At 46.2% G+C, this 16,371-nt stretch overlaps 1 protein-coding gene across 1 annotated transcript in view; it reads left to right on the top strand.

The window, feature by feature from the left end:
- Window positions 1-16,371, top strand: part of MED12L (mediator complex subunit 12L) — a 363,243-nt gene that overhangs the window by 293,136 nt on the left and 53,736 nt on the right. Inside the window, exons 27-36 of the mRNA XM_066347273.1 lie at window positions 323-522; window positions 4,691-4,879; window positions 5,967-6,041; window positions 6,164-6,354; window positions 7,807-7,968; window positions 9,989-10,100; window positions 13,373-13,462; window positions 14,541-14,650; window positions 14,848-14,983; window positions 15,752-15,913. Coding sequence (XP_066203370.1) covers window positions 323-522; window positions 4,691-4,879; window positions 5,967-6,041; window positions 6,164-6,354; window positions 7,807-7,968; window positions 9,989-10,100; window positions 13,373-13,462; window positions 14,541-14,650; window positions 14,848-14,983; window positions 15,752-15,913 — 1,427 coding nt within the window. The remainder of the gene's footprint in view (window positions 1-322; window positions 523-4,690; window positions 4,880-5,966; window positions 6,042-6,163; window positions 6,355-7,806; window positions 7,969-9,988; window positions 10,101-13,372; window positions 13,463-14,540; window positions 14,651-14,847; window positions 14,984-15,751; window positions 15,914-16,371) is intronic.

The following is a 16,371-nucleotide window of genomic DNA, read 5'->3' as shown; positions in this document are numbered from 1 at the left end:
GTGCCACCCCTGTACCGCAGTTTTTGCTCCGGAAGACGCACTTTTTCCCCCCTAAACGTGGAGGGGGAAATGCCCGTGCGTCTTATGGAGTGAAAAATATGGTATTTTATTAATTATTTTACCACACCATTCGGTTCAGAATATTATTTTTCTTATTTTCCTCCTTAAAACCCTAGGTGTGTCTTATGGTCAGGTGCGTCTTGTAGAACGAAAAATACGGTGTATAATTTACGTCCCGGAGAGCTTGCCTCGTCTGCTTCTCAGGTACTCGGCAGCGTTTTGAACTTGTGTGATGTTGGCTTTGTGATTCTGTTATATTTAGGAGACGCCAAAATGGGCAGTAACAGCGTCAGCTCTTTAAAGAGTGATGACTTCACCGTGCGGGGCTTACGGCGTGATGGGGGTGCTGACGACATCTGGACCACCTCACAGAATTCCAAATCCTGCGCGAAAAGCATTTCCATAGAAACCGCCAACTTAAGAGAATACGCCCGATACGTCCTGAGGACCATCTGTCAGCAGGTATTCTCCCGGTCTCCTCGGCCTTGAGCTTTGAATGTGAAGCTGTTCTTGTGGAGGGAGATTCTTATTGTTCTGTAAAACGTGTACATAGCTCATCCTTTTTTTCTTCCTGCTAACTTTGTTTTGAAATCATTTCAAATTTGCTGAAAAGACTTGTTGCAATAATAATAAAGAAAAAAAACTCTAGCATAGCCTTTATATAGATTCACTTTTAACATTTTGCCACATTTGTTTTATAATTCTATTTGGTGTGTAAAATGTAGATGCATATACTAAAAAAAATTTTTTTTCAGAACCATTTGAGAGTAGTTGGCATACATTTTTATTTTTTACTTTTTAAGACTTCAGTGTTTATTAACATAAGCAAAATTAAAAGTCAGGGAATTTAGCATTGGTACAGCAATTCCTTCTCACCTAGAGGCCACATTCCAGTGTTGTCAGTTGTCCCAATAATATTGGATTTGTCTGAAGTTTCCTGTCGATTAGCCTCAGATTATGCATTCCTGGCCGGGACACTACAGAAGTCATGTGTTCTTCTCGGGTGATCACACCTGAAGACACGTGGTGCCCATCCGCACCTCGCGGGTGATGTTAATTCTGAGCAGAGTGTCTCCACTGTATGATTTCAAGATTTCTCTATTTTTTTTCCTTGCAATTAATGAGCTATCTTTGGGGAGACACTTTAAGACAGTGCAGATATCCTCATCAGACTTTCTCACCTCCCGTGTAACATCCATTCTGATTCTTTTCTAACCAGTTTCACCATGACTGTCGCAGAATGATGGTTTTCTCCACACTCCTCCGCTATCTCCACACTTCCCTAAGGAAGAGCCTAGCATTACTTATTTTCCCTTGTTTACATTTGTTTATCTTCCATTTAGATTATCATTTACTGTCCTTAGTTATTTTGATGTTCAACTTGTCCCAGATTTGTCCAGTGGAAATCTTTTCATGCTGGCTCTTGTGTTATTTTGACATTCCTTTATTCATTTGTTTGTTTGTTTACCCTTCCTGGCTCCTTTTGTACTTTCTCTGCCCCAGACCTAGAATTACTCGTTCCTCCAAAGAACGCTGGTTCTATTTAGCAGAGGATGGTATTTAGAAGCCAAGATCAGGGTGCTGTGGGTGTTCATTCCTTCTAGGCCTGTTCAGCAGACAAAGCCAAGGGGATACAACTACACACATAAGTGTGTGTGTGACTCATGGGTTGATACTGACACCTTTCATCTCAGTCCAGCCTCACGACGTTCTGTGTGCTCCCCATTCCACAGCAGTCGTGCCTCCTCCACAGGGGGAACCCTGCTCCAATAACAGGAGCCCCTGTACTCACTTGCTTACTTCAGCAGTGCACCTGTAATAGCTTCAGAGTCGCTATACCTATCCCACCAGGAAAAACAAGCCTACTGAAAGGACTGGAAGGTTTGTTTATAGTTAGTTCTTCCTTAAGGGTTTACAGTATTGTGTTTAAAAAGTCATTTGAACTTTCTCCTTCAAGCAGTGAGGACGTCTACTCACTTGAAAAGGGATTGGTTTTGTTTCTGTTTACATTCAGTTCAGACTTCTTCCCCCTCCCGCTCCCCGCCGCCCTATCTTTAGAGTAGGATGCTTGCACAAGTCAAGGATGCAGGAAGGTGTACTCAGAGATGTGTCCTGTCTTTAGAGTAGGATGCTTGCACAAGTCAAGGATGCAGGAAGGTGTACTCAGAGATGTGTCCTGTCTTTAGAGTAGGATGCTTGCACAAGTCAAGGATGCAGGAAGGTGTACTCAGAGATGTGTCCTGTCTTTAGAGTAGGATGCTTGCACAAGTCAAGGATGCAGGAAGGTACACTCAGAGATGTGTCCTGTCTTTAGAGTAGGATGCTTGCACAAGTCAAGGATGCAGGAAGGTGTACTCAGAGATGTGTCCTGTCTTTAGAGTAGGATGCTTGCACAAGTCAAGGATGCAGGAAGGTGTACTCAGAGATGTGTCCTGTCTTTAGAGTAGGATGCTTGCACAAGTCAAGGATGCAGGAAGGTGTACTCAGAGATGTGTCCTGTCTTTAGAGTAGGATGCTTGCACAAGTCAAGGATGCAGGAAGGTGTACTCAGAGATGTGTCCTGTCTTTAGAGTAGGATGCTTGCACAAGTCAAGGATGCAGGAAGGTACACTCAGAGATGTGCCCTATCTTTAGAGTAGGATGCTTCCACAAGTCAAGTATGCAGGAAGGTACACTCAGAGATGTGTCCTGTCTTTAGAGTAGGATGCTTGCACAAGTCAAGGATGCAGGAAGGTGTACTCAGAGATGTGTCCTGTCTTTAGAGTAGGATGCTTGCACAAGTCAAGGATGCAGGAAGGTACACTCAGAGATGTGTCCTGTCTTTAGAGTAGGATGCTTGCACAAGTCAAGGATGCAGGAAGGTACACTCAGAGATGTGTCCTATCTTTAGAGTAGGATGCTTCCACAAGTCAAGTATGCAGGAAGGTACACTCAGAGATGTGTCCTGTCTTTAGAGTAGGATGCTTCCACAAGTCAAGGATGCAGGAAGGTATACTCAGAGATGTGTCCTGTCTTTTGCCTCTCCCTGCCTTCAGTGATCAGTTTCATTATTTTTCTGGTGTAACGTTTCTTGTGGTTTTTTTTATTATTATTTCTCCTTTCTTATTAACAGAATCATGGCATACTATATATACTCTTTTTCACTTTCCTGATATTGACAGGGTCATGTTTTTGTTAGGGTATATTTTAACCACGGTAAAAGTTAACTAAGTAGTTACATAGATATTAAGAGGGTATTGAGCTGTACATTGGTTCCCAATTGTGAGGGCACATTAGAATTACCTGGGAAGTTAAAACGGTTTTTTTGATGCCTTCAAACAGTGACTGATATTTGGTCCCACCACCTAAAATCGACCTACATGATTTGATGTAGGGCCTGGGGTTTGGGATGTTAACAAGCTCCTTGGATGATCTGAACAGACAACCAGCATTGACCCACTGGTGTAGTGGGTACAAAACAGCTTTCCTTTGAAACAGATCGGGTTCAGATGGGGTTTGGGGAGAGTTGATGACTTCTTACCTCACTTAATATGAGTTTTCTCTGGAAAAATGATGAAGAAAAAGTAATAGGAGTTTAAATTGGTAGAAACTCTCTGAAGGTCAATCAGCCGTAACGCTCAGTAGCCTTAAATTTTTGCTATACTCCTTGACCCAGCAGTTGCACTTCTCTGAAATTGTCCTAAGGAAATAATTATACAGAGAATAGATGTGCACAAATACTTGTTTACAATAATAGCAAGATGGAAGACAGTTTTCTAAATGATATACTGTGCTCTATTCAGTAGACTGTAGTCTAATGCATCCCATAAAAATGGCAGACATACAGACTCGGTGCCCTTACACAGCAAGCTAGAAAACCTGGTCACAGAGCAGTCCCTAGCGCAAGAACTCGTTTTCCAGTTGAAAACACATACCAGGATTTCCCCCACTCTCCTTAGCTTTCTTTGCTTTCCTTGCCTTTTCTTTGCATACCTGCTGATTAAAATTTTCTTCAGCCTGGACTTCACTTTGCATTTTTAAGAAGTTCAAATATGGGCCCTGGCTGGTTGGCTCAGCGGTAGAGCGTCGGCCTAGCGTGCGGAGGACCCGGGTTCGATTCCCGGCCAGGGCACACAGGAGAAGCGCCCATTTGCTTCTCCACCCCTCCGCCGCGCTTTCCTCTCTGTCTCTCTCTTCTCCTCCCGCAGCCAAGGCTCCATTGGAGCAAAGATGGCCCGGGCGCTGGGGATGGCTCCTTGGCCTCTGCCCCAGGCGCTAGAGTGGCTCTGGTCGCAATATGGCGACGCCCAGGATGGGCAGAGCATCGCCCCCTGGTGGGCAGAGCGCCGCCCCATGGTGGGCGTGCCGGGTGGATCCCGGTCGGGCGCATGCGGGAGTCTGTCTGACTGTCTCTCCCTGTTTCCAGCTTCAGAAAAATGAAAAAAAAAAAAAAAAAAAAAAAAAAAAAGAAGTTCAAATATGAGACATTTTGTTTTTTCGACTTTTGCTACCACGCTTGTGTGTGTGATATTTTATTAATTGGAAGATTCCTGTCTGCTTTATATTCCATTGTGTGTCGTGACCTTAGTATGTGTTACGTGAGCAGACAGAAAGTCTCTGCCCACCAGCCTAACTGCTGTGTTCTTTTTAGGAATGGGTAGGAGAACATTGCTTAAAGGAACCTGAACGATTATGCACAGACAAAGAACTTATATTGGACCCTGTGCTGTCCAATATGCAAGCACAGAAACTCTTGCAGCTCATCTGTTACCCGCATGACATTAAAGAGTGTCCCGAGGGGGACAACCTGCAGAGACAGCACATTAAGCGCATTCTTCAGGTGAGTGACAATAATGTCAAGATCACGTTTCTGTCGTTGGACACGTTCTTTTCATTACGACCAAAAGTATTGCCTCTTTCTGTCCTTGCTAAGGGAGTCTTCTCAACTGATTCAGTCAATTCAGATTTTTCCTCTCCCAATTTTCTCTTCCGTGTTACCGCCACACTCTATTGTTGGCTAACTATGAGTTCATACAGCCGCTGCGTGCGTAGATCCAGGAAAAATAAGCTTTGTGGAGGGACAGTGTTAAGTGTCTTATTCTAAAAGTATCCAGGTCATCTTGGTTAGATGAATAGATTTTTACAGAATACATGGTTATCTGTCTTATTTCTAGAGCACATCTGAGTGAGGCACGTTATTTTAATGTTGCTATTTATTTCTTTGTGTTCACAATGAATACGGGTAATAGGCTTGGAAACCTTTTGATCCACATACCCACTACCTGAGAGTAGAGTGTTCCTGTGAAACCTTTCGTAAGCCAAAGGGTGTCAAGTGAAGCAGCAGCGGCCATTCATTCTTCTGGGAAAATGTTTGCCTATTCCCGGAACCGAAATGTAATGCACGCATGTCTTTGTTTCATTTACCGCCATAGAGATGCTTAATTATGTTGGTTTTACTCTAAGTGGAGCACTCTTACAAGCTCTCTTAGGCTTTTCTGATGCCTGAGGACATGCCTTGCTAACAGATGTGCAAAGTAAACTGAGAAAAACCACAGGAGCTCACAGGCACGGTGCAAAGCCACGACAGCTGGATGCGGAGGCTAAGCGTGGTCCCGAGGAAGGAGCTGAGTGGGCCTCTCTGGCCGCTGGGGGGGCGCTGCTGGTCACAGCCCCTCCCTGCACAGCAGACGCTGACCTCTGCGTGCGCCCTCTCCGGGTTCTTTGTTAGCAAGACGGGCACTGCGCATGCAGGTCTTTCATAAAGAGGGAAGTGGCTGGACACATATTTTGAAAAGCGAGGATATACCTATTGATCCCTTGACTGCATATGATTTCTCTATTCTTTCTTAAGATAGGGAATGCAGCAAGGAATTACTGTATTTTACGACATGCTCAGTGCTCCTATGGTCTTATTTCCATTTCCCCAGAATCTCGAGCAGTGGACGCTGAGGCAGTCCTGGCTAGAGCTTCAGTTAATGATCAAACAGTGCTTGAAAGACCCAGTGAGTATATCTGAAAAGCATGTATATATATGAGGTGTTATGAAAAGCCAAAAAAAAAACTGTTGACGTCTGAGGAGAAAAGGAAAATGTGTGTGTGCGAGTTTTCTCTCGTCTGACACTAGGGCTCTAGTTCGGTGGCTGAAATGAACAACTTACTGGACAATATTGCCAAGGCAACCATAGAGGTGTTCCAGCAGTCGGCCGACCTGAACAACAACTCCTCCAGCTCTGCCGTGGGGCTCTTCAACCCAGGCGGGGCCGGGGGCGCGGACACCGGGAGCGCCAGACCCAACGGAATAAAGACGTTCCTGAGGTATTTTCCCTGTGGTTCTCTTAGCCTGTCGTTACACTTGCACCCGTCATGGTGTGTGTTATTTGCGTAATGCAGTATTTGTTTTTCCCCTAAAACTGCCAGAATGTGAAGAACATAATTACTCATGTCGACTATCATTATTTAATGATATGTGAAAGGGTAATGCTGTGAGGTGGATGGTCTCTTAGTGTTCTAAATACACTGCTCACGAAACTAGGGGACCAGGGAACCTGCAGACACTCCAGCACTCTCAGCCTTTTGTACAGCGCATTTTCACCCATGAAATAAAGTTGGTTTTGCATCTCATTTGCATAATTGAACAACTTTGTTTGACCTGTCATTTGGTTTTTGTTTTTTTTTTAATTTTTCCAAAGTTAGAAGCGGGGAGGCAGTCAGACAGATTCTCGCATGCTCCCAACTGGGATCCACCCGGCATGCCTACCAGGGAGTGATGCTCTGCCCATCTGGGGTGTTGCTTCGTTGAGGCCGGAGCCATTCTAGAGTCTGAGGCGGAGGCCATGGAGCCATCCTTAGCACCCGGGGCCAGCTTTGCTCCAATGGAGCGTTGGCTGCGGGAGGGGAAGAGAGAGACAGAGAGGAAGGAGAGGGGGAGGGGTGGAGAAGCAGATGGGCGCCTCTCCTGTGTGCCCTGGCTGGGAATCGAACCCAGGACTTCCACACGCTGGGCCGATGCTCTACCACTGAGCCAGTCGGCCAGGGCCTTCATTTGCTTTTCTGATGTTCTTGTTTAATAAAATAAAAATCAAATGCTTCTATTTTTTTATTGCTTCATATTTACTTTGAAATATCCCCTAATTTTTGTGAGCAGTATATTAAGTCAGTCAGGCCGGACCCCTGGGAACCACAGCTGACATTCAGGATGGATTCTTTTCCTTAGTGTCCCCTGAGGCTACTGTGTTCTGTGGTGTTCATTCTATAGGAAACACTTTTTCTGCCTTCTGTCCTGCCAGGCAGTTTTGCATAAATGATAACCCTGGAAGACAGATCAACCTGGATTTCACCAATTGGGTGTAAAGTTTATCCAGTGAATTCTAAAACTTGACCAACCGGTTATCAGTATGCTTACACATAATCAGAACGTCTGCTACCTTCACGCTGATAGAACACAGTATTGCTCGCTACACAAGAGGACTGTTACTAATCAGAGAGCCAGGATCATGGAAACACTCTTTCATGGATTAAAAAATAAAGTTTAGTTACAGTATCCCCAAGGACCCCATCTTTTATTGCCTTCTGTGAGCATGAGTGGGAAATGTGTGCCGATGTCTGGTGCTTAGCCGAGGAGTGACCGTGTAGAGATGAAAGGGCAGTGTATCTTAGAATTATCAGTATGTCTTGTGCATCGAAGTCCGCCACCGGCATTTCTGTTACGACCGTGAGGGCAGAGGGAAAGGCCGCCCGGTTGGCTGTAACGCGTGTTTCTGATTTTAGTTCCTCTGAACGCAGGGGCGTGTGGCTGGTGGCCCCCCTGATCGCCAGGCTGCCGACGTCCGTGCAGGGACGAGTGCTGAAGGCCGCTGGGGAGGAGCTGGAGAAGGGGCAGCACCTGGGCTCATCCTCGAAGAAGGAGAGAGACCGGCAGAAGCAGAAAAGGTGAGGCTGGGGGCTGGGTCTGCCTCGGCCTCTATGGGACGTCCGGCTCTCCACACGTGCGCGGCCGCTGTGCCCCGAGCCTGCTGAAATTCCGTTTGAGGTTGAAAATATTCCTAAAGACTTCCGGAATATGTATAATGTTTGTTACGTGAGTTCTCAGTTCTGCCCGCGTGCACAGATCACGGTGCCACTACTGAAAACGCTGACTCGGTGGCTCTGCGTCCCACTGACTGGATTGTGGTGCCACTCGGCCCCGGTGGTACCCTTTCAGTTACTTTTCTTTTTATTACTTAGGCATTTATGTTTAAAACACACAATTATTTCTAGTTCTGTCTTATTGGACCCTGACATAGTTACTAATATTTTTAGCATTACGGTTCTTGTTCTAGATTGGACATTAAAACTTCTCAGCCACGGAAGTTGAAAGTTTTCTTAATTTAGGGTATGCCCTAGAAAAGATTTCAAATAATAGTATTTGAAAACTGATGATGTTTCTGAGAAAGTCCAAAACCGCACTGGAATGTGAAAATATGATGAATTTAACACCATGGGATAAAGGGAAATAATGATAATTTCTTCTATTTAAAAAAAAAAAAATTGAACATAGAGGTTTCTTTCCCCCTAACTAATAATGTTTTGGTAGCTGCCATTGATTGAGGTCTTAGAAAATGCAAGCCCCTGTATAACGTTTATCTCAGACATCCTTGAACTTCCAAAATCTCGCAGCAATCACGTGGCGACTGGAGCTCTCATTCTGCCCTTTTTACAGATGGGAAAACTGAGGCACTGAAGGTTAAGTAACTGCCCTGAGGTCACACAGCTAAGAAGTTAGAAAGCTGGGGTTTAGCCCTGGGTGGGTGGTCTGGCTTCTGAGCCTGCACTCTTAACAGAAGTCCTGTGGGTGGAGACCTCGCTTCCCTTGTCGTGTCCCGCCTCCTGATTGTGTCGTCATGTTTGCAGCATGAATTAACAAACTGGGTGACTCAACCTCATTCTCAAAGTTTATCGGCGATTGGGGGACTGCCCGTACGCTGCCCCGCTGGCCGCAGAGAGGGCCGAGGGCGGACGGGGCTTCCCAGCGGCCTCGCCCTGGTCAGGGTCTCTGTCCCGCTGGTGGGAAGCATCGCCAATGGAAATATATAGTTTGGCATCAATTGCAATTGAAATTTTTCTTTCTGGTGTAACAATTACTTTATCAGGGTGACTTGTCAGTCATTCTCTAATTATTGATGAAACCTTAGTGGGATTTTTGCCAAATGTCTTCGGACCTCTTGACAAGGCAGGGCTGTGGGGTGGGGGCAGCAGGTCACGAGCAAGCTCTCCGCTCTTGGGGTCCTCTGACCTCCTAGCTCTACCATGAGAGACCCCACCGTTTGGTCTGGAGAAAGGTGCTGAAAAATGAAACTAGCACACAATCCGATCAGCCTGGACCCTATAAAAAGAGTTCTATAAGCGAGGGATTATTGTTTAAATTTTTCCATTGATTTGAAAGAGAGAAAGGGAGAGAATCGGAGGAGAGAAACATCAACTAGTTCTACTTAGTAGTTCCACTTTTCTTTTTCTTTAGTTGCATACTCATTGGTTGCTTCTCATATGTGCCCAGACCGGGGATCAAACCCGCAACCTCAGCACTCCGGATGTCACTCTATCCACTGAGCCACCCAGCCAGGGCCAGAGAAGAATTTTTTAATTTTTTAACTTACTCTGCATACAAAGTGATATTGCTGCTGATGTGTATTTAATATGCAGCTTACTGATGTAAAACACTCCTCTTGTCCCTGCCCGCCCCTCGCACACTCATTTGCAGTATGAACGCGTGCTGGTTTGGGAATGCCTTCAATACTAAGTTATTTAGAAGCATGACAGTCACTTTTAATGTCATCAGTTAGGGATACGTTTAACTCTCCATTTTCTAATAGTGAAATGGAGTCAATAAGCCGAGGGCAAGAAGTCAGTGTTGCACAGGAAACAGTCCGTCCCCTTCTCTCTAACTGGAGCTGCTGTCCCCCTTCCTTTGTAGCATGTCTCTTCTGAGTCAGCGGCCCTTCCTCTCTCTGGTCCTCACCTGCCTTAAGGGACAGGACGAACAGCGAGAAGGTCTCCTAACATCTCTCCAGAATCAAGTTAATCAGGTAAAGTACAGCCAAGCATTAAGCCAGGCAAGTATTTTTCTAATGGCTTTGTTTTCCTTTCAGATACGGAGATTAAACTAATCAGGGCGCTGCCCCATGATTTGATTAGAGGCAGGGGGCACAGCCCACGCCCTGCTCTCCTACCTGAGCAGTCTGGTCACCGCAGGATTAACAATTTTATATTAATTATGCATCAGATAAATGTCTACTATACGAGTCACATTTTGCAGACCACACATACCTGTGCCGTATCTGCTCCTCTCCTGACCCTGACTCTGGGGAGAGGCCCCGGAGCAGTGCGTGTTGCAGTCGTCATGGCAACGAGAGGGAGCAGGAAGGGCCCAGGCCCCGCACCCTCCCGGGCAGGGTCTCAGCCTGAGCCCTACAGGTTCAGGAACGCGAGTTTATTTCACTGCCGGAGCCAGACCCATGCCGGTCAAGTCAAGTGCGCAGGACGCTCCTTCGTGAACCCAAAGGCATTTTGGTTCTTTTATAAGGAACACGGGATTCACCTTCCCACCCAGCAGGCTCTTGACACTTGCGTACCCTGTACCACAGGGAAACTGGTGACCTCGTTAGAGACGGGGGAACGTGGAACTGAGCAGAGTGGGTGGCTGTGTGATGCTCCCTCCTGCCGCAGAGCCTAGCGGAGCCTCCTGGGCTCCTGTAGTTCTAGGACACCGTCACTTTCCCTTGCATGCCACTCGATGCGATGAACGGGACACCCACTTGGTGCTCCCATTTTCTCGCTAACTTTTTAGAGATGAGAAATCTATTCTCTATACAGCAGCCCGTATAAATCAATAAGTCACATATTTCTTTGGTGCCCAAAATGCTGCAGTGATTCTTACTGCCCCCAGAATAGAAATTTGCAGTCTGGGCTTGGACGGCCGTCCGTGATTTGGGGCTGGCTCTCACTTCTATCTGGCTTTCCTGACCACACACACACACACACACACACACACACACACACACGCCATCCGTGATTTGAGGCTGGCTCTCACTTCTATCTGGCTTTCCTGACCACACACACACACACACACGCACACACACACACACACACGCACACACACCACCACCACCACCACCACCACCCCCCCCCCCCCCCGCCCTTTCCACCGCGGCCACGTGGCTGTTCCCTGAGCTCGCCCAGCAGGTTCTTGTAGCACCTCTGCATCTCTACTTCCTGCCACCTGGAAGGCTTTCCTCTCAGATGTGGTCACTCCCTCACTTCCTCAGGTCTCTGCTCAGATGTCACCTCCTCGGGGGCCCTCCCTGATTACTCTCTAAAACCAGGACTGCGGCCCTTCTCCATCCTCGTGCCTGGCTCGCACGGCGCGTTCTGCCTGGTCTGTTAGCGCTTGCCCCGCCCCTTGAACGTGAGCTCCGTGAGGCTGTGCCTGGTTGGCTGTCTCACCCTGTGACGCACGTCAGCCTGGGAGCGACCCCGCCTTCTGACGTCCGACAGCTGCGGGCAGCCTTCTCCCCTCACCGCGCCCTGTGCCCACAGTCAACTTGGGGCTCCTTCCAGCTCTCTGAAGATGATTCTCAGTAGTTGCTGCCCTGTTTCAGAGCATGGCAATGTGGGGTTTGGGGGATGGATTGTTTTTGCTCATGTCATTTGATTCTGGGGTGTTGCCTTTCCTAAGAATACCTTCCCTTTCCCAACATTAGTGAGAATCCATGAAGGAAGCTCTCACTTTATACGTTGATATGCCGCTCAACTGATGTCCATATTGTCATATTGTTCAAAACAGTATGAATTATCTTTATCAAAGAGATCAAGGCTATAAAATAGCAAGATTCCACTTCAAGAGGACACTGAAATAATACATTTGCTGAAGTTTACAGTGCATCTCTAGAAATGTAACACAGAGCTGACATAAGATGTAATTTTTTCTGTCCAATACTTATCTTTATAAGACCAATAAAATGGTGTACAGTTGACCATTGAATAACATGGGGGTATGGGGCACCAACCCCCCCACACACAATAAAAAAATTCGTGTAACTTTTGCTTTCTCAAAACTTTGGTCATCCCTTGGTATCTGCAGGAGATTTGTTCTAGGACCTCCCCCCCCCCCCCCGAAACCAGAAGCCCCGATAGAGTGGGTCGTTATCAGACAGACAGAGCGGCGTTACAGCCGGCCTTCGCCACCCGCCAATTTCTGACCTCGGTTCAAAACCGCTGCTGCTCAGCTGTGAAACCTGGGCTTTTACTGAAAAGACATCTGCATACAAGAGGCCTGCACAGTGCAAGCCCATGTTGTTCAAGGGTCAGCTGTATTTAAAAACAATCTGTATTTTTGTCTAACTTGATGGTCCTCTAAAATGTGTTCTGAGACTTGTCACTGCGTGAGTAATTAGAGGAGATCTTCCACACCCAGCGAGGAAGGTAGTGACGGAGAGCGAGGCAGGTTTCTGTCTGCGCGCTGGAAGGGGAGGGAAGTGGTATATTTTGTTTGTTTAGTGGAAGTTATGGAGGTGACCTTGGTTAGTAAAGTTACGCGGCGTTCAGGTGTCCAGTTCTACAACGCAGAGTCTACACCATATTGTGTGTCCCTTGCCCCCCCCCCGCCCCCACGTCCAGTCTCTGTCCATCTGTCTGTCCCCCATGCCCTCCTCGACCAGCCTGGAAGTCACCACGCTGTTGTCCATGTCTATGAGTCCATGAGTTTTTTTTCCTCTTTTTTGATACTGTTTTGCTCAATCCCCCCACCCCCACCCCCTCAGCTGCTCTCGATGATTCTGCCTCTGTTTACCTGAGAAGTACCAATATGATTTCACTCATATGTGGAATCTACTGAACAAAAAACTGTTTTGCTGGCCCTGGCTAGCTGGCTCAGTGGTAGAGCGTTGGCCTGGCATGCAGGAGTCCTGGGTTCGATTCCCGGCCGGGGCACACAGGAGAAGCACCCATCTGCTTCTCCACCCCTCCCCCTCTCCTTCCTCTCTGTCTCTCTTTTTCCCTCCCACAGCCGAGGCTCCACTGGAGCAAAGTTGGCCCGGGCGCTGAGGATGGCTCCATGGCCTCTGCCTCAGGCGCTAGAATGGCTCTGGTTGCAACAGAGCGACGCCCCGGAGGGGCAGAGCATCGCCCCCTGGTGGGCGTGCCGGGTGGATCCCGGTCGGGTGCATGCGGGAGTCTGTCTGACTGCCTCCCCATTTCCAACTTAAGAAAAATACAAAAAAAAAAAAAGAAGCTTAATTTAACTTTAAATATGAAAAATAATTTTAACAGGATAAACATTTTTTTCAATTGTCTGACTTAGATCCTAAGTAACTGGAGAGAAGAGCGGTACCAAGATGACACCAAAGCACGGCAGATGATGCACGAAGCGTTGCAACTCCGCCTGAACTTGGTAAGGCGTCCCCAGCGCCGTCCTCGCGCTAAGCTTATCTGCACAGCTGGCCAGGCGGGCGGCGGGCACCAGGCTTCGTACGAGGCGCGACCCTCTGCTGTGTGCGCTCGGTGGCTGCCTCCCTGTCCCTCCCACCTGCGGCTTCCCCAGCCACTGTCCTTCCCGTCTGGCTTGACTCCGGGGCCTCCGCAGCTCTTCTGGGCAGAGATCTGCCTTCTGCAGCCCACACCCCGGGGAACCTCCCCCTTCTGCTGTGTGCTCGGAGGTCTTAGAGGGCTCTTATCTTGAGATGCATGTTAGTTAGCTTTTACTGTACTTATTTTAAAACCATGTCAAAATGACAAGATGACATTTCAGTCAAAATTGCATCAGACTTCCCATCAAATTCATTGTAAAAAGAAACCCCACATGGAAGGTGTACCGAAATTTAAAATTCCTCGCACATTGGACACTCCTTTGAATTTTTCTCTTCCCACTAGACACGCCGCACTGCAGGCTGGTTGGGAGGTGGCTTGTCTGACACGTGGCGGTTGACTTGAACTTAATTCCCACCCAGGGATGAATGGATCGGGGGGCGGGGTGGGGGAGCCTCCTGTTCATCATTACTTCTGCGTTACTGGGTTATTTCCAAGTGTTACAGCGACACAGGCTTAGACTGAATAGGAATGATAACACTAAGTTGTAGATAATTGGGTTATGTGGTTTGACCTATTCAGATTTAATTAGACTAAAAATTCCGTATAAAACTGGGTGTACTGCATTAAAATTAATTAAAAAACAACAACTGGGTATACTGACAGTTCAGGAATAACAGAAAGCTAATTATACTGGTTTATAGTAGTAGTTTCATGTGGATTTTCTAAGAGGAGGGTCATCGCCCCTAACCCTGTGCATTCTCGGGGTCAGCTGTCAACTGTCACTCATACTGTTGATGTGCTCACCCTCAGTAATCTCTACTTTTTCTTGGGGATTTTTTTTTGTCTTAATTAACTGAAATTTGGCTACATAAAGTGATGGGTTGGTCTTTTTCTCTTTAACACAATGCAGATCTTTTTTTATCGTGTTTTTTGTGCGCTAGGTAGGAGGAATGTTTGACACGGTCCAGAGGAGCACCCAGTGGACAACGGACTGGGCCCTCCTCCTGCTGCAGATCATTACTTCTGGGACCGTGGACATGCACACTAACAAGTACGTATCTGTCCTTGGGCCTTGACCTTGCCGCGTGCCCCCGGGCAGCGCCTCTGCTGCCCGCACTGGCGGCAAAGCCTGCCACATCCTCTTTCCTCAGCTACCGTGAAAAATCCTGTGCCCTAAATAAAAATTAGTTCATGAGGATCTTGGTTTTGCTTTAAAGGTGAAGGTAATTATTTTCTGTTCCCTCTTAGTGAATTATTCACAACAGTTCTTGACATGCTGGGTGTATTAATCAACGGAACATTAGCCTCTGACCTGTCCAGTGCATCCCCAGGGGGGTCTGAAGAGAATAAACGTGCATACATGAATTTAGTAAAGAAACTGAAGGTAAGTTTGTGACCCACTTTTATTATGAGCGCATTTTATCTCATTGACTACTCATTAAATGTTATTTGTTGCATTCACGTTGATTTAATTGTGATTAATTTGCTATTTGCTTTACCTGAGCTCACTAGTACCCCAAAGTCATAACCATACAGCTTGATGATTTCTCTTTAAAAGAATTTATACACATAAAACATGTTTTATTTCACTTGAGGAACTTTAGAAATGCGTAACCAAATCTCTGACCAAAATGCCAACATTAGATTTGGGATAAACTTGCGCTTGGACTGGCACATGCATTTGAAAAAGAATCACTTGTATTGATATTTCTAAACCCAACGCGTTTTGCTAACCACTAACACAATCTTTGAGATACACTGTAAATAAACAGCATAGGAAAGCAATCAATGTATCAAGCACCTTATGATAAAACAACCGCTGATTACCTTGTGCTCTGACCCTGGCTGGAGAAGGTGTCCGTGCTGCTGCTCCCGCCTTCTGCTTACAGTCGCTGCCCTGGGTTTTTGTCATTTCAGCACTGTGCTGTTTGTTGTGTAACAAGGGTGCTTTAATGTGTGTTCTATTTTCTGCCTAAAATGAAGAAATGAAACATACCACTCTAATTGAGAGCTGCCGTAGACCATGTTCGGAGTTGAAGAACATTCTGACTCAGAGAAAGGAAATGTTTCATAAGGGGACTTCCTTCTGGGTAACTTTTGCCTTCGTTGTAATTTCTGTTCCACTTTCTCTCCCTCTCTCTCTCCTTTTTAGAAAGAGCTAGGAGACAAGCGGTCAGAAAGTATTGACAAAGTCCGACAGCTGCTACCTTTGCCGATACAGACCTGTGATGTCATCACTTGTGAACCTATGGGCTCCTTGATTGACACAAAGGGAAACAAAATTGCTGGATTTGACTCCATAGATAAAAAACAGGCAAGAGTAAATGTTTGTTTCTCGTATATATAAAGACATAAACTGGACAGAAATGAAATGCATCTTCTGGTTTTTCTGTAAAGCACGGAAGATATCTTAATTTCACAATTTCCTCACTTTTAAAGGCGTATTTTAATCATTTAAGTGTGATGGTTATTGGCATTGTCACAGAACAAGTCAAACCTTTCAAGATCTTCATTTAACACTGTACTTGTGACTTTCTTAAATATACCAAAAGAAAACTAATTGAAAACCTTAGTGTAAAAAAAATAATGCAAAGGTCAGGTCTGATTTTACTTCTGAATTGGCAACAGAATATGTTTAGAGAAGGCAATTTTTTTTTATAAATAAATTTTTATTTTAATGGGGTGACATCAATAAATCAGGGTACATATATTCAAAGAAAACATTTCCAGGTTATCTTGTCATTTAGTTCTGTTGCATACCCATCATCCAAA

This window comes from Saccopteryx leptura, chromosome 8 (genome assembly GCF_036850995.1).
Source record: "Saccopteryx leptura isolate mSacLep1 chromosome 8, mSacLep1_pri_phased_curated, whole genome shotgun sequence".
NCBI lineage: Eukaryota > Metazoa > Chordata > Mammalia > Chiroptera > Emballonuridae > Saccopteryx > Saccopteryx leptura.
This window is presented reverse-complemented; position numbering and strand designations above follow the sequence as displayed.